Source organism: Melanaphis sacchari, unplaced genomic scaffold, assembly GCF_002803265.2.
Source record: "Melanaphis sacchari strain LSU unplaced genomic scaffold, SCAv2.0 Contig45_pilon_pilon, whole genome shotgun sequence".
NCBI classification, from domain to species: Eukaryota; Metazoa; Arthropoda; class Insecta; order Hemiptera; family Aphididae; genus Melanaphis; species Melanaphis sacchari.
In genome coordinates, this window is record NW_020271303.1 from 541282 (window position 1) to 567464 (window position 26183).

Here is a 26183-nt window from a genome sequence, read left to right on the forward strand (position 1 = left end):
CAAACTAGAAGTTTTTATTTTTTTATTTAATTTTGTAAGCTAAGGATATAATATGTCCACGATAATGTGCTTAGATTTAGAAGATATGGGGGTTGTAATTTGAAAATGTTAGTTATTAATATTAATCTGTATCAATATTTTATAATTTGTAAATATTGGCAGAGCTTAATAATTAGGTACTTTAAACAGTAAACCTAATTTATATTTGATAGTCATGTAAATCCATTTTTAAAGACTATTATCATTAGTATAATATTGTTATAATTTAAAAACTACTCGTTTAAATTTCAACTTAGAAATGTATCAATATTTTTAAATAAGTTAAATGTCTAAAAATATAATCTTAAATTATACAAAAGATTAAATAATTTAACATTTTAACTGGTTAATTTAAAAATTCTAATTAACTGTAATTTAAATAAATCTATTCTTAAAGGAGAAATGAGTATGTGAGTATGCTTGGTGAATTACCCTATACATACATAAGCACACATGAAGTTGGATGCAGATCACACACCCGCTGTACAACATACAATGTATAATAAATTATCTACATAAAATAACACGCGGGTTCGATGTACGGTATCCGGTAAATCCAGGACACGAAACTTGACACATTAGCGTATTGATTCATGTGTTTTGAAAAATTTGTTTCACGATACGGGCATGATTATATGATGTAGATTTCATTTGAAAATGTTAAATGATAAGAAAAAAACCCAATGTGAGTAAAAGTCGTTGTACAGGATCTCGAGTTAAAGATCTTTTATGGGGTAGTACAAAGACTATCAATATTTAGATGTCAGTCTGAACGAATTATCACATTGCCAGTTAACAAACAGGATGTCATCCTTTATCTGTCTCAGAGAAGTAGACATCTCAGGGGGTTTTACATTTCTTTGTTTGTGAATAGATACAGTTACGTGATAAAATAATGAAGTCGTAGCTTTCTTGGACGTTTGTAAAGTGACTAGTGACTTAATTATAATAAAGTATACTATATAAATATATTATTTGAGTATATTATTGAAATATCTTTTACTATAATATTTAAATGTAATTATAAACTTAGCAAAGAATCAAAAACAATAAATTAGTTTTCACCCATTATTGTAATCATTATTTAACCGTTTTTAGAAAAATAGTTTTTTTAATATTTAATATTGTTAAACTATCTATTTTAGTATTACATTATACAACTTAAACTATATAAATCATGGTCATCTAGAATAATTAGGTACATACAGTTAATTATACGTATAATAATTTATTGATATAATTTTATTATTTGAAGTATTTTAATAAATCACACTTATTAAATATTGGAAAAATGGACATACAATAAAAGTCATTTACTGAGAAAACTGTTTTATAACTTGGCTTATGATCATTATTTTACTACTGAAGTATATTGAACCAAATATCAAGCATTTGATAAGAAATAATTTATTTATGTGTGGATATAAATATAACGATATAATAGAATTAACTCACAAAGGTATGGAAACGGTAACACAATTTTTTTTAAATTTGTAACAAGCAACATTTGTATATAAATATGATCGACTAAAATTAACAGATATGATTAAATAACACAAATAAATAAATAAATAAATTTGAAAATAAAATATAAGGCAATTAAATGTATACGTCAATAGCTCATAAATCAAAAAATAGTTTATTTGGCGTCAGTCTAGTTTTGTAGCTTAGTATAGTATAGGCCATAGGGTAACCATATAAAAAATAAAAAATAAAAAACAGGATAAAAATAATAATCATAATATTTTAAAATTAATATTTATTGTATTTTTTTGTTGGTTTTAATTGTAAAAAAATATAATTTTTAAATTATTAAAAATTTAAATTTAAACATATAAAAACATTATTTTGAAAAACATAAAATAACATGGTTAAATTAAATTAATACTTTTTAAAATTTTCTTTAATTACGTATTTTAGTATTTTACTTAAAAAAAAAAATAAGGTAAATAATTGTAGAAGCGGTACTGAGTCATTGAACTCATTATTTATGTGTTATTAATTAATCGTTAGCAATATATTTGAAATGATATTTCAAGGCGGGCGATATGCCATGTACTAATTGAATTTAATTATCGGATATTATATTTTTGATAACGAGAGAGTGGCATATAATCTTATAGTCACTACTTGTGAACCGTTAGTCGATGATTCTACTTGCTATCTGCAAATTCAATTACGGTCAAAGGTGGAATATCAACATCTATAAGAATCGATACAATAATCATCACTGCGCTCAGTCGCTCACCCAACATCTTTTTAATGTTTGTATCTTTTTTCTATGCGTTTATTTTACAAGTGAAATAAATTTAAAAAGCTATATTTATATCTTTTGATTGTCAAACACATCATTTCAAATTAACTTTTTTCTCTTTTGGTCTTCAATATCTACCAAGTCAAGTCATTCAAGATACAACTCTATATCACAAGCTCTTCGAAAGGCAAGTGAAAAATCTTTACTATAGATATTCTCTGTAGATTATTCTACTAGAAAAGAAAAGCTTTCGTACCCATCCCTTATAAAATATCTCATACAAGCAAATTAGTGATTCTGAATCTTAACTTCACCATCTTATCCTTTTTAACTAATTCCCTATTAATCATTTACAATATATATTAATCATATTTTTAACTCATTACAATGTACTCATGTATATTTATTCAGGTTAAAAAACGATACAACTAGAGTTCACAAAAATTAATTTTAAGAATTATTATTTAGGTACTATTTTACATTTTTAATCACTAAAATAAGCTTTAAATAAATAATTTTATTGATGCATATTTTAAATAAATTATCAGCATATTTTTATACTTTATAGTGCATAAATATTCACTCCCTAGTAATAATATATATTCATATATTAATATGAGCGTATTTATAATAAACTGGGAGAAAATATATCCATATCGTTAATAAAACACCAAAATAAATCATCAATTTGAGTGCAGGCTCCTAAAATTATTAAATTTAAGATTAATAAATTATTTATATAGTAACAGAAAATATTATTCCGGGTAATTAACGATCTAAAGATACTTTTCAATCGAAAATTTTGACAAGGTACACTACCTATATATAATATTATATAAATACTACTAAAATATATTAACCAAATGTTAAGTTTATTTAGAAAATTAACGTTAAAGACGTAAGGTACCATATTATATATTTATAAGTTTCGCAATGAAAATATTGTCGTCGTATACAAATTATAAATGCATCAATTATACCCTACCCGAGTGGTATTGGTTTATATATTATTTGTTCTCATTTTATTGAAAGTCTTTAGTATGGTTAAAAATAAATTAATAATTTAAAATTTAAGTATGTTTACATTATATATTCATATCTGTTTCAATCATAAAATAGAGTTAAGTATTTTAAAAGCAAACTATATGATAGATTTATTACATTATTTTTAAATTAAATTTTTTATACCGATTATAGTTATTCCAAACATAAATTAGGTATTAGTTTTAATCTTATTAAATTGTACCTAATACTTATACAATTAAAGTTCAATTGTTCAATGCATATTATTCACAGTAAATTCCTTTATATTTTAAATTAAATATTTTGAAAAAAAAAAGGAATTATTACTGTTTAGACATCTTAGTTATGTAATTTTTGTTTTAGCCTTAAGCATTTTAATACTTGCAAATTCTTAAGACATATTTCAATTTATTTATTAAACATTGATTTATTTCAGCGATAAAACAACTTATTAGGCACTTATTTTCATTCCGAACAAAGTTCTATAGTTGTTTTGCTAGTCATATATTAGTGTATTATTTCTAAGTAAAACGATATTAGTATATCATATATTCATATATATATACATGTTGGTATCTTTAGAATATATGGTAAATATATATTCGCGGTGAAACAAGCTAAGTTAATAATAATTATTATTTCATCGTCTATGATAAGATAATTTTTGAATATAATATAGCATAATTATAATATATAAAACGAACGAGTTGATATTATGTCTTCTGTAATAATAAACAGATATGAACAAACTGTTTAAAATTTTAGTTCGTTTGAAATTCAAATATTGAAATGGATTCTTAATTTTACGGCCTGATTGAATCAATAATTTTAAATTAGGGTAAGCATGTTACTGATTGGTATAACGCGTGCAGCTAAGTGCGATCAAATAATATAGTTTCGCCGTTGGACAATATTATGGCACAATACAAGGGCATTTCGTTCGACTTGACCTTTCACACGACTAAGTAAACAGCTTTTAAACATGTTCTACATAACCTATTTATATAAATACTATTATTAAATTAAGCCCAACGTCAGACGCCATGAAATATAATATATTGTTTACCTTTATCTTACTACATGTTTACAAATTGCGCCACAACATCAAGATATTATTATAAATTTATAATATTACTTAGGATTTAGAATTTAAAAATGTATACGTTTGACGAGTTTTTACGCAAAATATATAAATGCAGGGCTATATATATATATCATGTGTGTACATAGCAGATTAGATGCTTATTATAACAATTATAACACACGTAGCGGATACGGCATTAATAATATTATTAATCGTTCGGGTGCCTCTAAAGAATTAATCAATTATACTTTGGTACAGTAATTGTTTGGTATATAGTATTAAATTGCTATCGACTATTCATAATATATACGTATGCGTGTGTGTAACCAGCAAAATCGATTGTTTGCGTTCAACATCGGTAGGACAACAAATATTTCAGGATATGCGTTTTGAACATTGTTAGGCAATTCATCATGTCGGTAAGCACATGGCGTTGATGTATAGCTCAATGTATCGCCGTGTTGTATTTCCCTTAGAACTCACGTGGCACAGATTGGTAATGAAAATGGGGTGAATAAAATATGTTATAAATTCTTCAATCACAGTTCTATAGTTGTAAAAAATATTATTATAGTATAATTCTAATCTATTTGAAAGTTTTTACTGGTAATTAACAATTATTTATTATTATGATGCGTTTAATACGTATATAATTACGTAGCCTAAATACTACATGTATCATATTTCAATATTTAATGGGATTTTTTTGTCATTGTTTAATAAATATTTAGTAAATATTATAAGATTATTTTTGAGCACTAATGTATGTAAGTCATTTAAATAGGTACTCTCAACCATTTTTAAAAATTATAATTAATCAGTAACTATATGGTTGACCAATAAAAAATAACATTATTAAACTTAAATTGTCAATAATTACAAGTTATTACAAAATAATTACTAGAAAAATGAGTTAAGTTCCAAAAAGCTTAGTATAACTTTATAATAGAGTAACACTTAAAGAATACTAAATAATTTTCTATTAAAAAAAAAAAAAAAAAAAAATAGAAATATCTTATAAACATCTAATACATTAACTATATTTTATTCGAGGCCTCTTAACTGATAAAAAATGTTTAGTTTACTTTTGAATTTACTAAAATATGCTATTTAGTCATTAATAAGTTTGTGAAATCAATACATTGAAAATCACTCACAACCACACCACTTGATATAAATGAAATTATATTTCAACAAAATAACGTTAAGTGATTTAAAATATATTTAGTCTTGAAGTACTATTGTCCCTAGCATATTTATTTTATATTATATATATGTATTATAATTAGGATATATAATTATGTTCATAATTAATTATAAATATTAAAAGGTCACTAGATGCCCGTTTTTCAAGGGGTTTGATTTAGGCAATTTTAATGAAATTTGAGAAATATTTAAATTCAAGTCTAAAATATGATTAAATACCTACTAATTTTAAGTGATTCAGTAGTGGCTCCATACAATAGTGTTGCTGTATAATTTATTGTGATATCATATAAACTTTTTTTTTTTTTACATTAAAAAGGCATTGGAAAAATAAAACGATATTGCATAGACAAAGTATTATAGTGAACATTTGGTTACTTATTACTACAGCTGTAGTTTTTTTAGTATTTTATCATTCACGAAATCGTTGAACTAAAAAAATATATTCTCATAATGAAATATTCTTGATACAAAATAATAATAAATTATTGTGATGATTTGTATGTATCACTAGACTCATTACTTCTGGTCTGATGAAAGGCGTCTATCGTTTTTTGGGTATTACAAACATTTGGTGGTGCCTCGAGGTAATACGCATATCAGTAATTTACAATTAATTGGATTTTGTCTAAAGATACTAAGATGCTTCTAGGGGTGTTATTTAGAATTATTTGTAGTACTTATCAAGTAGTATAGGTACCTTGTTATAGCTTGCTAAAATTAATTCTATTTTAATTTCGTTAATATCATTAATGATTAGTATTTTATAATTCTTCTAACTATGAAATATAGAAAAAAAAAATACAGAAACCGTTTATTGTAATAATGATAATAATATAACATTAATTGTTTTTCTTCGCATTGATATAGGTACATAAACTCGTCTATAAAATATGGCGTGTTAAAATTTTTTGTGAGAATGTTCCGAAAAATATAAAAATATACTTATATGAAAATTTAGTATTTGAAATTCGTTTTTCTTCGATTTCTTGTCCACAACATGGAGTATTAATTAAAATACAAATCGCGCACTGAATAATGATAATGAATATAGTAATAATCACGACATAGACAGGAGCGCGAACATAGAGGATTGGCAGTGAAGCGTGAGATAAGTACAAACACCTACGTATAAATATAGAATTTGCACAAAGTTTATTTGTATATATGAGTAATAAAACATTTATCAAGTGCATAATTAATAATTATTATTATACATGTAACCTGTATGTATATTTAGAAAAAATCAGAAATATAAATTAAAAAATATTGGAGTTTTTGTTGCTATTTTGGAAATTATTCGAGGCTGATTATAGTGTTATGATTTTTTTAAATTACAATGGAAATATTTATACACAATTAAGTAATCCAATAATATGTAATACTATATTGACTGTAAAATTAAGCAAAATAATGTTTTTCATTTAAAACTAAATTTATCATATACTATAGTTATTAATTACGTATATTACGTTTATGTATGTGAACATTGTGAACTGTAAAAATAAAATATCTTAAAAGGAGCTGGGATTTCTAGTATTCTGTTAGAAGCACTAAACCAGGACAACGAATAGCAGAAAATAATATTCATTAGAAATTCTAAATTAGATAAATTATTGGAAACTATATCATGTATATTGAAAAAAAAAATGTAAACTACCTAATGTAATAAATTTAAAGAATTTTTAATATACAAAACATTAATGGTCATTAAAGCCGAGGCTCCAAAAAAGATATTTTTATTAATATCAAATGTTTTTTTACCAAGATTTTATTTAAAAACTATATTTCACAGTAATAAGCTTGTTGAATGTTTATGATTTAATGAATACGGTAATTATAAATATATTTTTATTTAACTCATTGTATTTATTGTATAGTTAAATATCACCGAACGATTTCAAAATTCATTATAACTATTTTTTTTTATCGTTACAGCATCAACACCAAGGTTAATAGTTTACAGTTATTTCAGGTTAAGTTGACAATATTACATAAATGAAGGGTATTTAATTGAAATAAGTTAAATTTAGTTAAATATTTCAATTTTTTTAAGCAGGTTATGATTGGTTTCACGTCTACATAGGGTTTAAATGCTTGTATAGGTTCAAATTAGGTTGTTTGGAATTTGTAATTCATTTCTTTTCTGATGTTCTTGAAGATTAAGCGATGGATTAGTATGTGTCTTACAGTGATGGTTGTGTGGCAAAAGAGGCATAACAGAGGTTCCTTTTTCTGTATCAGGTATCCGTGAGTGACTCTTGTATGACCAAATCTGAGTCTGTTTAGAGTGACTTCTTTTTTTCTGCCTAAACTGATTATTATTATTGCACTAAAAATAATTATATAAAGTGGTTATCTTAGTTTGTAAACTATTATCAATACTTGTAACGATTAAGTATGATATAATATATATATAAGATAGTTGTTAATTATTATGTTTTAGAAGTGTTAATGTGACTGTCGTCATTGTTTATGAAACAATGTCTAAACATACTTTACAATTAAAATGTAAGTTCAAAAGTGTATTTTAACATTTAAACCGTTCATCGATCACTTAAAAGTTCAAATGTTTAAATTATATTTAATTGTGATAATGTCTGTACAATGTTCCCGTAAAATTAATTATTCTCGAGTGAGCCTCGCGTTGCATTGCTATTTCCACGTTTGTCGTAGACATTATGCGTGTCTACAAAACTTCATATCTGGTAGATACAAATCGACCCCGTAACCTATTTTAGGGTGCAGTCTTGAAACAACGGACGACCTTCAAACTAAAACGATAACCGCACAATAAGTATTTATGTGGGAAAAGAACTATTTTAGTGTTTGCAGGTTAGCACTATAAGACGACCGTCAGTTACACTATGTCCAGGTGAGACTTTAAGAATATAGTATATCTTTAACTATTTTTGTTTATTTAAAATTTTTATTTTTTTTGATATATAAAAAAAAATAAAAAAAATACACTGGTATCTTGCTATAAAATTCTTGCATAAACTACGGGTTGTAGAAATTTATATTATTACATTGATGATATGATTATTTCCTGGTTTGAAAAAATCGTTATTGCTGTTGTTTTAACGTTTACGTGTATCGATGTTATTACTTATTGATCTAACTTTTAGATGTACCATATTATTTTAGTACTGATAAGTGATAACTTACTACATAGCTACCTGATTATTAATTATGCAATACGTTGTAATAAAAAAATAACTTATTTAGATATGACGTATTCATTGGTTTGGAAATTATTATTGTAACTTAAATTTATATTGATAAAACTCAAAGTAAACTTGACGTGCTTATTACATTTATATATTTTGGGTGTAGGAATCTATAATTTTCAGCGATTCTTGTATATAAGTACTTCATGGATTTGTTTTATTTTTATTTTTTATTCACATTTGGTTAATGTTGATGTACACCACACATTTATCTACTTTTAACACGAAAGAAGTATCGATATTTACTTTTTAGTTTGGTAAAAGCATTTTTTAATTGTTTCAATAAAAATAGTGCTGTTGATGCACATTTTAGAGTTCCACGTGTAATCATATTAGATGAAGCGAAGTTTAATTTTGAGATTTCATTTATCGAAGTACAGTTGTTATTTATTTATTTATAAACTTTCTTAAAATTTTACCGGTATATAGTCTACTTTAACTTAGCAATAAAAAAATTGTGTACAAAAAGTAAATATTAGTATAAACCACGACAAATTTATCAAAAATTGCAATATGTGGGGGATTTGTTTCACATTACATACGTCATAATATAAGAAATAAAAACGTACGATAATTTATTATTATTTTTTTTAAATTTTAGAACATTGAAAATCGGCAAATTATTGAATTAGAAAAATGATTCTAAGAAAATCTTGATTAGTTGATTTAAAAACGTAATAATAACTAACTAAATCGTATTTAATAATCGCGTTACGAATACATTACACAATTTTTAAACAATCTTAATCTTAAAAACGCAATTAACTCCATAATATAATACATTATTTAGGAAAAGTGAATTACATATCGGTAAATTTTGTGTGTTTAAAATGGAAATATCTGAGGATTATTACATCGCGAGTGATTAAAATATAAACCAGCAATGTACAACTTTTAATTGTTAAATATTTTTTTACAAAAAAAGGTATTGCATATTATATACATAAAAGGAAAAAAAGAAAAATGATACTGTAAATATTGAAATATATTAAATATATCATTAAAATATTATAACCATACAATACACCTTACACTCTTACGTACGCTTTCGCTTATATTATTATTATTGTACATAGGTACGCAATATTCGTATGCTTTATTGTATTAAAGTGAGTATACGATGATAGTGAAAACAATTTTACAGAAACAGTTATTTGATATCGTTCGTATTGTATATTCGATATTAAACTATGATAAAATAAAGACGTGACATAATTTATACGTGTTAGAAATATGGGAATGTATGCCTTTTGTCTTTTATACTAAAAGCCATTCAAAATGCAGATTACATTGATACGTGTATATTTATAGTTGGTATACTCGTAGAGATATGTATTATGTGTGCATTTTTGTTATATTATTGTGATTATATTATTGAAATATTATTTATTTTTTTCTTAGAAATATTTTATAATTTTTGTTAATCATAAATAGTATTTACACATTCTCCCTCATTTTCGGAAACAGTATTTTTTGTATTCTTTTTCCATTTTCTAAATGGACTCGAAATTTTAGTGTAGGTAATAATTTAAGTTTTAAGAAAATGTTTTTGAATAAATATTAATAAGAAAATGTTTACGTATATAAATTTAATATTTAACAAATAGTTTATTTGGTTAATTTGTTATTACAATTTATTTTAATCAAACATTAAATGTATTATTATTTCATTTGATTAGCTGATCAAAATTAATGAAAGGTCGGTTACTATACAAATATATGTTAAATCGTTTATTGTTGAAGATATATAATGTATATAATATATTATTATACTTTGATAATATACATATATATTTTAAAATAATAAGTATCATATTAAGTATAGTCTTTCATGCGTAAATCATTATTGATGTGATCATATGAATTTTGTTCCCTGTTCTTATAAATACAAATCGTAAAATATGAACATAACTCAATATAATATTATACATTCTTATATATTTTAAATTTTTAAAATAAGAATTTCAGTGAGCAATTTTTTTTTAATAGACAGCCAGACAGGTGTATCTATTTTGTTTGTAAAACATATCAATGTTTTATTATGATTTATCGTTATATTTCATTTGAGTTCAAGGTAAATGCAGCGTTCGGTAGTCATTAAGAAGTCATTGAAAAGGGGAAAAAACTTTTAAGTATGTAACAATTTATAACTCTTTTTACAGTTATTTGCGATTGTAATATCGTCCTTTGACGCGATTGGGTGGTAATTTTTCTTTGCAAACATATTCGTACATAAATACGTAATACGTTTTTTCATTAACGTTTATTCACTTTTTAGCAATCGTGGCAAATAGTGAGTATTTATAGCTGTTATATTCATTTTTATTTAGAACACATTTTGTAATAACAATTGATAATATTTTTCTTCTGACAAAGTTTTCATGCACCAGTAGAATTAATAAAATATTATTACAATTTATATAATATACCACACGTTACTGCTGTCGTCAGTTTTGATTAAATTAGTTTGTGAAACTTCGTTCATATTTTATAGTGTATTCGAGAAAACTTATCAGTATTTTTTGGAATCACAAGTTATTAAAATGTAATATTTTGTGAACCTAAATATTCAAGGCTAAAACGATTTTTCATAGTAATTGCGTGTCATTTGCACGATATATTAGTATATACAATATCACATATTATTATACACGCATATTGTATATTATAATATATTGTATAATTATCGAATAATTATTGTTATAGTCGGTAAATTTATTAGACGACGGTTTTGATGTAATATATTTTGAAAAAATAATACCAATACAATATAATGTATTTTCGTGACAAATTTAACAAAATCTAAACTTTTATTCTTTTGAGTTCACAGTAATAATTTTACTATGTAAAGTTTACATTTTAAGGATTTAAACAAATCTCTATCGTATCGATATTGTTTTCTATTACCTACATTTATTGCCGTTTTAAATAATAACATTACGAAAACAAGTATGCTTTTAAATTTTCCATTCAATTTATTCTGGGAAAGTATTGTAAATATAATTAAAGTAAATATTAAAGATATAAGATATTTATGTACCTATGCAATACATTGCTAGACAAACATAGTATGATACACTGCCATAAATTATTTAAACAAAAGAACATTTTGTTTTATTGGTTTTTATTTAATATTCTTCATTCTTGTAGACTAATTCGATTGAATATATATATATATATATATATATATATTGGATTATTCTTGCACTACGGGCCTGCAGGTAGCCTACAAGAATTATCTACTTGTTACATTAACAATAGTTCAAAATCATTTTTTCTTATTTTTATATGACTGCAGGGTTTAATCTAAGAACTTTTTTTTAAAGTTTTAAATTTTTCAAGTGTTTTATTTTTATTTGGTGAATACATTTACAGAAAGAGTTAAAAGTATTTTTACATAAGTCAAATGTAGCAACAATTGAAGACATTTAGATAGAAATTCAAACTTTTGTCGTTGTCGACTTCTAGAATAAAATCATTCAAAAGTACACTTAAATTACAAGATACCATAATATTTTTATTGATCGAAAAATTCTGGTTGTAATCTTAGGCTATATTTTGAAAGAATAACATCGACATTGAAACCTTAAAATAAGTAGCGATTTAAATAACAATATTTCCCTTACTTTGTGTACTAGGTGTTTGCTGTAAGTCATAATCTTATAACTATAGTACTAGTTCTAATTGTGAATACAAAACACAATAAATGTGTTATCATTAATCTATTAAATCGGTAATCGAAATTGACTTTTGAAGTTTTAAAATACGACTAATTAAAATATGACTCTACAGTTATCGAGTTATACATTATTATTAATTCAAGTATAGCATTTTTAAATAATAACATTTTGTTTAACGAGGATTTATTACTATATCAGAGATATCAATTTATGAAAATATCAGATATAATAATATATTATAAAACGTATGAAATATAAATATATAATAAAATTAAAACTAAAAAATTAAAAAATTAGATTAAATTATTAATTACAACTAAATGTCAAAAACTTTTTAGTTATACTTACACAAATATGTATAATTACAATACTAGGATTAAGATGTTGTATTTTGAAAATATTTTATGAAATGTGAAATATCACAAAATAGTTTAGAAATATGTTTGACATTCTGGAGATAAAACGAATATTATTTTTAAATTAAATTATACATAAAATATTATGTTTTAACGTCATTATTTTATTTTAAAATATATTTTATACTTCAAGAAAAATTAAATATCTATAAAGGATTTTGATATTTTTAGTCCAATTTATATTAAATTAATCTTGGATGATAAAACCATGCCAGTTAATAGAATATACAAATTATCAAAGTAAATAAAATATTCTAAAATTATTTCGTAGAATTGGTAATTTTGTCACGAAATCTGTGTAATATAACTGAGATTATATTTTAAACTTATGGCAATTTTTTTTATGATTTTAATATTAGGTATCTAGCTATCTTTATACGTGTCATATAAACATAAATTTTATGATTTTTCATAATGAAAAATTATAATATTAAACATTTACATTTTTAAGAGCGTAATAAAAGTACAGACCATAAACGTTAATATTTTATGCCATTCAACCTGTCGTACACACACACACACACACACACACACACACACACACATAAATATAATAAATATATAATAAAATACTTAGGTATCGGAAGAGTGGCAAGAACAGAAGGAAACTTCAGCAAGATCGACCGGCGTCTGTGCACCGTCAACAGTCTTTGGGTCGTCTGCAGCACTGGTATAACCACAAGCCGATAGTGACTGTCGATCAGTTGCACAAGTATCGAAGGAAGGAATTTGGGACTGGACCTGACGGAGTCGTCGCACCGCCACCGCAGCCTCCGATTAGCTTATCGGCCACTCCGTCATTTGACACCGAGTACAGGCAAGCCTAGCAATATTTTAACGTACATAATATTTGATTAGGTTAGGTTTTAGACGGATTATTTATTCATTTTCACCGTAGATATATGAGTAAATCAAAGATATACATTTACAAAAAACACGTTCATTAAATATTGATTATTTTACCTGAATAACTTAATACTTTAGTCCACTTTATCGAAGTTGTTATAATCGCACGCATAGCGTTTATAAGGTATACTTATTTAATGGAGATTTCAATTATTTAACAAGTATTGAAGTATAAATAAAATAAAAATAACTGAGCATAGGAAAAACAAAAACTTTAACTGGTAGTGTAGCGACTATAACTGTAGTGATTGACCGCTTATATTTTAGTGAAATAAATATATGATGACAGTTATTGTTTGCGTTTCTTATAATATTATAGTAAAATAAAATATGATATGTAAATAGTGTATATACGTATAATATGAAGTTTATACTAAAGATTACACACATATTATGTTAGTCAGTTTTCGTGGTTGAAAAAAAATATTTTTATATGGGTATAAGGTATTTACGTCATTCATTGTAAGTTCCTATAAACATTTTTTTTTTAATTTATTAGATTTTAAATTTTATTTCGATAACCCTGTATATTATCTTAAGTAACATTACTATAAGTACTATTGGACTTAATATTGTTTTATTTTTATTGATAAGAATTTAAAGCTTATTCAAGTAAAATAGTACTCCTCAAATTTTGTAGAGTACCACTTAGCTTTAATTAACCATAAAAAATAAAAATTAATTTAATTTCAAAAAAATGTATAAATGAAAAACAATTGTTTGATACTCGATATTTGTATAAAAACATTTTTTAGAATTTTTTTTTATTTTGATCGTGACAGCAATACGGATGTTATAATAAAAATAAAGAAAAATAAAATTTTTTCGTGTATGACGTCGCAGGTGTCATTTCGAACCACCGTACCGGACGGCTGAGGAAATGAGCATGAACAGGCGGTATGCGGCAGTGCCAAAAGACGAGCTGCAGGTGGAGGGTGAGGCCGAGTTCAGCGCTGAGTACGCGGAACGGTACAAAGACTATCCCAGGGAACGGAATGTGGCTGCCCGTCAGGGAAGTCATATTGGACCGTTTGTGTGCGCAGACGACCCGGAACTGGAAGGCATCGGTGTTAGGTCTGAACAGCACGACCAGTATGTGCCACATCCAGACGGACGGCGGGCGGAAAACTTGCGACCAAACACTGGGCTGAGGATGGATGAGGGGTTGATGGATGGCGAGACCGAGCAAATGGCCAATTATCGCAAGTATCCGGTTACCCCACATCCGGACGTCATCGACCAAGGTAAATGCGTTCAATAACATTATATAGGTTAAGTGATATTATCATCGTGCACAATCGTCACAAAACAAAGTATATCATTAATCATATTCATATATATGTACAGAGTGTACCACAAAGAACTGATAGTAACTTTAAATTTAAATTGTATATTATTGTAAACAAGGCGACTTTGAAAGCAAACACTCATTATGTACGTAGATTACGTGTATTTTTATTATCGTTTGAAACCATTGAAAATATTCACAACAAAAATTTTTAAGTCTATTATCATAAATATCTTCTTAAAATTTTGATTTCATAAATTAAATCTAAATATTTTTTTAAACAATTTGAATTTTCTCTTTCTATCGAACTGTTTCCATAGTAATGAAAAATTCTAAACTCTCTATGATTCTATGATAATAAAATAATATATTATTTAAAGATGGTTAAATTTTTATCGATTGTGATAAGAGGTATGATTATTAATAAAGATTGTCTATATCAATTATATAATAATTATTTATATTGATATATAATAGTTATCGTATATGTAAGGGATGAGGGGAGAAGTGTGATATATAATAAAAGGTGAAGTGTCCGAAGCATGTTGGGGTGAACAATTCATAGGTTCAGCTATGGCTGTAGCTGGTTTACGACGGTACAGTGTGCTTATATGTTTTTTTCCTTTTAGAAGCAAGATTTTTTTTTAAGGGCCTAAAAACTTTTGCACCTCTTCATGCGTTAAAAATCGAACCCGTCCACTATACTGTAATTTATATATATTAGACTATCTAAAGGTCGTTTTTTGAATGTCCGCATTGTATTTTCCGAGAAAGTCGTGAAAAACGCATCGAAGATTATTTACAAGCGAGTAACCGTTTTCTGATAAAACTTAACTGTATTTGGGTTCATGGATTGAGTTTAATCGAACATTTTTTTTCAATTTTAAGGACGATTGTCCTTGATAAGATGAACGCATGTTCATGTATCTAATATGCATAAATATAATAAATACTTTTTCGATGTTGATACCCGCATCTTCTCATCACAGGTGTTTGTGTCGCAGACAAAAAATGTTTTATTATGACATGTAATACTTCCGGAAAATTTCAAAAGCAAAATTTATATAATACCCATATACATAGATACTTGACCCATTTCTTCACCATAGCAATTCTTGATTTTTTTAATGACCTTACGCGTGGCAACAGTATAAAAATATCAACCTTAAATCGACTGTTAGGATGTCTTGAATTCCCCCAACACTACAATAATAATAAGTTGGTTTTTATAATATCATGAAGCTCGTTAACTCTGTCGAGTAAATCCTTGAATATTATTTGTTGTACATCAACGGTCGTAATTTTTTTCTAATCTTTGAATCTAACCTAACTAGACTCTTATGTCTAGTGGTTACTGTGGTACTTATAATCTGTCTAACGATAACCACGTGTTTATGTAAGTCATATAATGATAGTCGTGCATTGAAAATATTAAAATAATTGTAATAAAACGTGTTCATGTTGTGAATTCGACCTATATATTATTATAATTTATAATACACGTAATATGATGTATTTTAATGCTTTATTATATGTTTTATTGCAATTTTTTTATCAAAGATTGTAAGTCTAGGGAAGACCATACTGTTTTAACATCGTATATGCGATGTCGTTATTCGCGTGTTTTTGACAGAGTTTCGATAATATGTTGGCACGCGTATTATGGGACATGATGAATTCGGGTTATTAGGTTTACGATGAAAACGATAAAATAAAGGGTGTTTGAATATAGGAAAAGCCGTTCGTGACAAAATTTAACGTATAAATTACATTTTTTTATTATTATTGTTTTCGACCCGAGGAATCTTTTAATACCGTTTTGTCGTCTTTACTTCCAAACTTCGATCGGCCAAAGGATTTAATTGTTGTGTGTCTAATACGTCATATGTATTTTATGATAATACATTTTCTATATTTGGGCTTCAAAGACCAGCACGAAGAGTTTGTTCCGAAGGAGTCAAGTAGTTCAACCACAAGGCGGCAGCTGTTCGATGAGAGTATGAAGGAAATGATTTTGACCCGGGACAGCGGCATGTTGCTTCGGCCTGCGCGGTTCATCGCCGTCGCCGGTGGACAGTCCCAAACCGAGTAAATTCAACGTATATTCATGGCTATCATTTATAGTTGTGTGCAGATGATATTGTGTGACTGCTTGACTTGACAATAATATAGCTGAACGCTTAAGCTTTGTGTGGGGAAGTTTTACGGTGGGATTGAAATACTCATAAGGTGTGTGACATTTTTTTAAAACTAGTCCATAGTTTTGAATTAGATGCGACGTGTAATTTAATGGCTTGTCTGCTGCGCTTTATAAAATAAATGTTTTAATTCTTATAAAGGCTAAAATGCTTTGCTATTTTATAAATACGGACTGGATTTTGATTTTTTATAACACTAGTAATAAATAATAAACAATTTAAGAAAATTAATTTCGTAAGTTTTAATTATTCTTCATACTTTATAGCTTGATAGTTTGAATACATTTAGAATTTGAGGATTATCCAAAGTTCATAATAAAATAACATTTAGAGAATTCAGAAGTAAATTTAAATTCTTGAAATAAATTCTATATAAGTAAATATTATTGAAAAATATTTTTCTAATAGCCTTAGAAGTGAATTAATATTTATGAAATCCATCAAAATGGTTTATTTTAAACAGTAAAAATTTTCTTTTAACCATATCACAAAATGTAGGCAATATCAAATATTAAAATAAGACAAAATGTTTTTATATTTTAAAAATTTTAAAAGTTTTATGTTATTTTGTTCATGAAATAAAAAGTATATTTTATTAAAATATACCATAAGTTTATTTGTGATATATTGTTGCAGTAACAGAGTAGAAAATAGTTTATATTGAAATATACCTAATAGTTAAGTTTTAAAATATATATATATATAAAACATTTTTTTCAATTTAATTTTTTCGATGCATTTAAGATCTAATTTGTTTTAAATGGAAATAATCGTAATGTAACAAATTTCAGTTACATGAAAAACAATATGAGTAAAGATTGTAATAATTTTCTTAGATAAATATGCTAGTATTAAAAAATAATCTTAAAAATTAAATGGTACAGTATGAATACAAAGTTAATAATATTAATTCCATGTAATACTATCACGGAACTTGAGTTTTGTTATCGCAAGTTATTTGGGTACAATTTGTAATAAAAATAAAAATATTTCTTAAATAAAACGAAGTTTGAAAAACAGCTTATGGAAACTGGAGTATACAAATTTATAAATTAAATGAGTTTGTTGAATTGCAATACGAGGAAGGAACAGCGGAGAATAATATTAAAATAATTTTGATGATAATATTAATAAAGAAAACAGCCTTTTAACCATATTAAAAAAAATTTTTATCGTATGATAATGTTGTAATATTTTGTTATGCATGCACAAAATTATAACAGTGGTATACTTTCTAGTTATTTGTTTTTTTTTTTGGATGCGTGTACGCTGAAAAATATATTTTCGAAAAATGCTTCATACACTAGCTAATGACTGCAAGTACAGGCACGGGTTATGTTAGCTATAATTATTATTATATTATGTTATTAAAATTATCACAATAAGTGGTTTTAAGTTACATATACTGAAATAAAAAAAAAAAAAAAAAGGTTGTCAGTTGTGCTAAATATTTTAGATCACAAATATGAACAACAAATTTTGTATCAGTGCAATTGAAAATCGAAAGAAATATGTATAAATGTTGTTGTGTCATGAAAAAAAAAATATGTAAATAGCTTTTCTACTTTAAATTTATAATATATTATAAAAATGCATGTTGTAAAAAATATAAATAAAAAAACTATAAATTAATAAATAGATATTAGGTACGTACATACAAAAAATACAATGATTTTTTTTATAAAATATATTACAACGAAATGTATTAGAGAACTGTTATGCAATGATCTTCAGATGCGATCACAGGAATCTATTTTTATTGAAAAATCAGATAAATCATTGATAAAAATACTAATTTGTTTTCAACTTAAGAATCTCAAAATACTGTTTTTGTCTTATTTTAATAGTTTGTTTAAAAAATTATATATTTAATTAACTTTATTTTATTATAAAAATATAGTTAGCTATAAATCTGAATAATGATACTGTATAGAATATTTTTGATTTTAAAGTTGTAGCATTAGTAATGTTTTATCTACATCACGTTTTGTGTATCATAATTGCATATACAAAGCGCCGTTGTATAAAATTACATGTTACTTATTAATGTTATATTATTTATGTGCCGTTTACTTTTAAGCTAGGTTATTTGTTCAAGCTAATCTTTTTGTTTCAATTTGCTTATGACGAAGGAAAAAGTTGATACGTGCTTTGTCTCTCGCCATCTCATATCAAATACGATGGCAGCTTTGTAATTACTTTATCGGTGATAAACTCTATCCCGTTTTCTTGATGCGAAATATTCGCGTTAAGCGTTAAGTTGAAATTGATTAAGTGTAACAAACTGACAAGTACTCCTAACTCTTACCAAAAGCAATATTCGCATGACGAAAATAACTTTGACAACGTCCAACACGAGTTTAAGCGTTTGACACGTCATACACCGGTAAAATATGTGTTTTATTCACTATGACATTAATATCCTTTGCATATTACCACCTGCTGCTGACTTATTTCGGTGACCCGGCATTTGGAAAACGGAATGTATAACTTTGAAAATAGCTCGAATATATAACAAGGTATAAATTAATTATTAATGATTGTAGACCAAATTTCTTTTTTTTACCCAAAAAAATCATGCAATATTCTCGTTATGGAATCGGAATCAATTAACTTATATGTATAGTCTGTAGACGGTATTATATAATATATATTATATTTTTATAAATTTATGCTACAGTGTACATAAATAGAACGACATACCTACAAAAGGTCTGTGATAATAAGCTCGAACATGGTTTTATAACCAAAGAAAATTAATCTTTTAAAATGTGTACCTAACTTGCAGAAATTGTTCTTCTTTTGAATTAAATTCTCGTTTAGTGAATAATTTTATCAACCAACTGTATTTGTTTGATTAAAAAAAAAAAAAAAATTTTTATTATAATATAATACTAATTATGATTTATCGTTTACGTGCTTGTTTTACATTCGGGTGACGTGCTAACATATATTGTTATCACTACTAAAAAAAAAATTGTGTGATTGGACAAAAATAAGTTGAATAAATATAGAATTATAATCATGATTATTGTTGTTGTTTGACCTAACCTTTGTGGATTTGTTTTTCAGAAGTCCCAGACGCATCGTAAAAAGACCGGTGTTCCGTCTGAAAGTAGTAGACTGCACAACTAGTGGTGATGTGAAGAAGGTCGATCGGACGGACGCTTTCTTAGTGCTGCCGGATAACGATGATTTGCCACCGCCGTCAGGAAATATCGTTAATGGTGGCAATAGGTGGGTGAAGAGGAGACAGCGTAAAATGGGCACTGCGCGGTTTTTCGGTGATAGACTAGCTCGTTTTCCGGCCACCGACACTGGAAAAACTATACAGTAGTCGCAACGACCGTAATTTATAACACCTATTTAATCTTACAATCTTCGTTCGCGTCCGTTCACCCGAGAGATTCCCGTACACGTTCATCGAATAATATATTTTTTGCAAATGTCTATAGACGCAGTCCCTTATTATAATGTCCAATTGTATTATTATGTTGATCGTATAACGTTATAATGATGTACAATAATGCACTGATGTCGAATTGTACACGAAATCATTTACTGTCGTTCCAGATTTATGTAATATAATTATAGAGATTTAGGTGCATTAAAGGCGTTATTACACTTTGATTTTATGCCGATTTCCCTTATATTTCATTTTTTTTTTGATGAAAGTCTGCCCAAAACAATTTATCTTTTAATTTATTTGAGTTTTCACGTCGAAAATAAAATAAAATTTAATTATATTATTATGATATAAAAATCATATTACAAGTAAATTATTTTTCAAAACCGATATATCATAGATATACCTTTACATATAACTTTTTATACATATTTCACTAGATGAATTATGATAAAAGGTGCACAAAATAACTAGATATTTAAATTACTAAATAATATTTGTTTTTCCATTTTATTCTCGATTATATAAATAAATATAATATTTAGATACAAGTAATTTACTAACAATTTATGTGAATTCTAAACATTCATACATGCATTAAAATCTTATAGAAAAAGTCATAAGATTAAAAATATTTTTAATTTAAGAAGATTTATCTTAGATTAAATTTGAATTTAATATATTTAAATATATTAAATTAAATTAATTTAAATAAAAATACAAATTGATGATAAACAACTTGTTATCATTAATACAGAATGTATACAAATTAAAAAAAAAAAATAAATGACTTTTTTTAATAAATAATTTTTATATTTTTGTTTTCCTAATAACAAAGCTTTTTGATAAATTGAAAAAAAAATAGTTTAAAAAATGTATTAAATAAATTTTTTTCACTTAATAATAATTTTTTGTGTTAATTAAAATTTATAATTGAGCAAGTTCGAAAAACTATAAATATATAATAAAATAATAACAGGTATGTTCTTTTTCAAAGACATTATTTCGACGTTTTATTACCCTTTTCACGATAGATAAGACATGTATAGTATTTATAGAAGTTTTAGTGGATGTCATATTTAATGATTAAATTTAGTTTTACTAAGTAATTTACCATATTATACATTGATGACACAGTCTGTTTCTGTTAAACACATTCTGTTTTATAGAATATTTTTAATTGGTTATATACATCTGTTTTAATCAAAAAGAATAATTTTATGCAGATTTTTGCTTTATTAATTTTAAAAATATGGTAAAACAAAGGTAAAATACTGGCACTATTATACGGGTCGTATAAAAATATAGGATAATATCAATGATCCTAGTAAATGGTTTATGTATATTGTTGCATATATTATTATGCTTGCAATATGTGCATGACATATACATACATGATGCAATTACATATTATTACATGATATAATATATAGACGTAATACTATTATAACTTATATGAGGATGGTGATAACGTTATTATATAATTTAATCGATTAAAAAAAAAAAAAAAAAAAACTATATTATTTATACAAAATTACTGCACATAATACACAGTTATACGTTTCTGCACATTAGTTAACTGTGTAAACGACTGAAGACTATATATCGTAAGTAGTGGCTAAAATTTTCTAACACAGCAGTGTGATGCGAGGATGATTCACCTCATACCTATAAAAGCAACCTTTAGACATGGTATGTCAGGATGTGCCATTTACTAGTAAAAAAAAAAAAAAAAAATACTACAAAACCTATATACAAAACCTATATACAATATACATAATATGTAGTGAATACATTGCTTATTAACTTTTAATGGAATTAAATAGATTCTATATTTTTTGTTATAAATATTGATTTATCAGTTTTATCTATTAAGTATAGAGATAGCACCTATCATTTATAACAACATATTTTTTCACTGAATTGTAGGCTAGAACAAATATAGTTCAATGATTTGTATTAATAATAGAATATATGTTTAAATTCTAAGATCACACAGTTAAAATGTACAATATAACTTAAGAATGAGTGTTAAGTTATAAAATTCTAAATAATTGTAAAACAATGTAACACATTGTTAAGTTGAAAGTTAAATCTAATGTGTGATATTACATATTGTAGGAAAAAAAGATAAAATATAGCAAATAGTTTCTTACTACTAATTGAAAAGACAAAGATACTGTTCTCAATGTTGATTTATTAGTGTTGGTTGATTTTTAAATTCGATAATTTTAATTTATTGTAATATTCTGTTTTTATAAATGTATTAGTTTTAATCTGTTTTAATTAATAGGTTATGATTGTATTTTTTGGTATTAACTAGTAAAAAATTGCAAGCTTATATTGTATAATATTTTGTGTACGGCAAAAACTCGTTTTTATTGAGTGCACAGGGACTTGGAATGGTTAATAATAATATCATGGACAATTATAGTTGGTAAAAAACTGATAAGAGTCTATTGGTTATGTCTGTAAATTTGTCATTACGATGGCGTGGTTCTTGCAGTATAGTAGGTAGTATATTAGTATCAGCAACATCTACAATATTGCAGCAGCAGATCCGTTCTTCGATAGGCGCGTACGTTAAATTTTTTTATAGGTGCTCGATTATTAAAATATTTATAGATTTTATACTCATCGTATATTTATAAAAAATAATTTGGCATCATAAACAAAAAATTCTCATTTTGGGTTCAATCGATTTTAGATTTCAACTGAGTAATTAAATCAGTTTCTGTATTATATATTTGTATTTTTCTTTCTTTAAAACTGTTGATAATTAATTATAGTTTAGTAAGTTTACGAATATTCTCATTTCATTATAATAATATAAGACTTAAGGTATAAAAACTATTGCAGCAAATTTTTTAAATGTTGACGGAATATATTAACGATATATATAGTGTTAGATTTGTTATATTTAAAATAATACAATTTAAAAAACTTAATTAAAATTAGAACAATTAAAACAACATGAAAAAAAAACAAATATTTAAAATGAAAAACAACTTTGCTGTAAGATTTTAGTTTTTTTTTTTTTTATAAGACTTTCATTTAAATATAGATTTTTCTCTTATATCGTATTTTGTATAAAATATTGTGATCAGTAAAGTAATTGAATAGTCAAAAAAATTTCAGTAAAAAGGGAAAAAGTTGAAAGTTTAAATATAAAAGTAATATTTATAATTATCGAGAATTTTATTTTTTTAGATCTTAGATAATTCAATCTAAAAAAAGAATAATATAATACGTATAACGTAATCTCAATTATTTAATAAACTGAAAAGACTCAATAACTAATAGGTATAGTATTATATTTTATGATAACACATATTTACAAAATAATATGTTAGAATTATTTAAAAATAAAATAAAATCATTTCATACTCATCGAAAGATAAATATTAATAAAAGTCGTCAGTATTTGGAATTAATATTAACTCATAAAAAAAAAACATATTCTTTGTTAATAAAAAATAAAAAAATGTTTTTCTCGTCTATGGTAACTGTTAATAATTTTTTCTCCTTTAATATATATCTAAATAAATATATATATGTATAATGTTCTTTTTCAAACGGTTCAGTAATTTAATAATATTCGTTTTGAGTTGTTGATGAATATATTTTATATTATTTGAAGCATAATACATTAAATATTTTCGTCATAATGCCGTCACAAATTCTCAACCCCTCGGGACAATGCGTATACGAGATTTTCACATAGAACACCACACTTTACACTTATGTGGAATTTGTACTGTGAGTAATAATGCTTCCAAACGATGTTTACAAGATAATGATATATTATATGCATATATTTGAAAATATTATATGTATTCATTGTTTTTTTTTTAAGATTTTATATTATAAGTTCCAACTGTTCTATCTACTCTGGACTCAATGATAATTAATATTTACTTATGTGATAAAGATGTCAAACAATGATAATAGTTCATTGGTAAAAATCTAACTGTGCTTACATATTTAAATCATCCAAAAGTACTTAAAAGATATTAAAAAAATATATAAAGTTTAAAACTCACGAATTCGTTAAGCTTGATACAATGTACAAAATAAATTCCATCGTGTTTTATTAATTATACATAAAACATAAAAAATGACAGCGACTTTGAAAATACTTATTATTTAAATACATATACAAATTATTGTAATGATAATATGTGAAAACGGCTTGAGAAATACGTTTTGACGTTAACAAATAAAATTGTTACCTACCTGGGTAATCAATTGTTGAGTTAATTTAAGCAAACCACCTAATTTATAGTTAACAATATAGAAAGTGCTCCTAAATTATTAATAAAATATGTTTAGTTAAAACTAATTTTTTTTTACATTTCAATACTACAATATAGTTTTGATAATCATTAATTTGTGATAAATACCTTATTGTCAATATTTTATTTATGGCTTACACACATATACGTTGTTGACGGTCGTATAAACTGTAAAATTGTTCTCTTATCGATTGTTAATTTATTTTATTTTTAAAAACCGATATATTTTTCCAGTTAGTTTTTGTTTAATTTATTGTTCTACGTTTTCAATTTATAACAGCATTATTTATTACATTTTTTCTTATTTATGCTTTACGTATTAATATTTTTTTGATCAATATTAATTTAAATCATTTCACCAAGACTTGATAGTGATAGTAATTTGCTATTAATATTTTAATATATTGTAAAATAATAGTTTGATGTTTAAATTATCACTTTAAAAATAAATTAAAAGTTACTTTGATGAGTTATTAGAAATTTACTACATATATAATATTAGATATATCTATAGGAGTTGTTAACGCACGTATGTTTTGTTTGTCTATATTATTATGACATGTAATTTATTTTGGTTAAGAGAAAACAACAGAGTTTTATGTGATGTATTTTTTGTCTCACTCGAGTTTATATTTATTGAACGACGTTCATATATGAATAGTTCAATGGAACTCAAAAGCTCAAAATTATATTTTAGTCATTAGTTTTGGGTATATTATGTTATGTTTAAAACGTGGCGTATTTTAGTAGAACTATTTGTTTGTTTCTTTTTTCCACTCTATACGAAAAGTCAATTCATATGATCAACTTTTGGCGCTGTAGTTAGAAAATATTATTGTTATACTTCAGTAGAATTCTATTAATATTTTTACACTATTGTATAATATAATAAAACGATTTTGGCGTAGAAAATATTGTTTACAATAATCGTACCTCTGGCTGTGGACTTGAGCTCATTCAGTTCAGTAGAGCGACAAACAATGTTGTATATTGAACTATTTGAACTACCCGCCGATAGATAACATCATTATATAATTTTGTTATAACGGTGACATAAACACAAAAAGAGGTATGATATAATAACGTAATTTTTCACACACACGCACGCACGCACACACACACACACACACACACACACACACACACACACACACACAC

At 25.4% G+C, this 26183-nt stretch overlaps 1 protein-coding gene across 1 annotated transcript; it reads left to right on the forward strand.

Moving 5' to 3' along the window:
* Window positions 1-8437: 8437 nt before the first annotated feature.
* On the forward strand, window positions 8438-20954 carry LOC112598223. Its single transcript, XM_025344623.1, has 5 exons — window positions 8438-8481; window positions 13510-13749; window positions 14682-15082; window positions 17055-17214; window positions 20397-20954. Exons 1-5 carry the CDS (start codon window positions 8474-8476, stop codon window positions 20659-20661), a joined length of 1074 nt encoding a protein of 357 aa, XP_025200408.1. The 5' UTR covers window positions 8438-8473; the 3' UTR covers window positions 20662-20954.
* Window positions 20955-26183: the final 5229 nt, after the last annotated feature.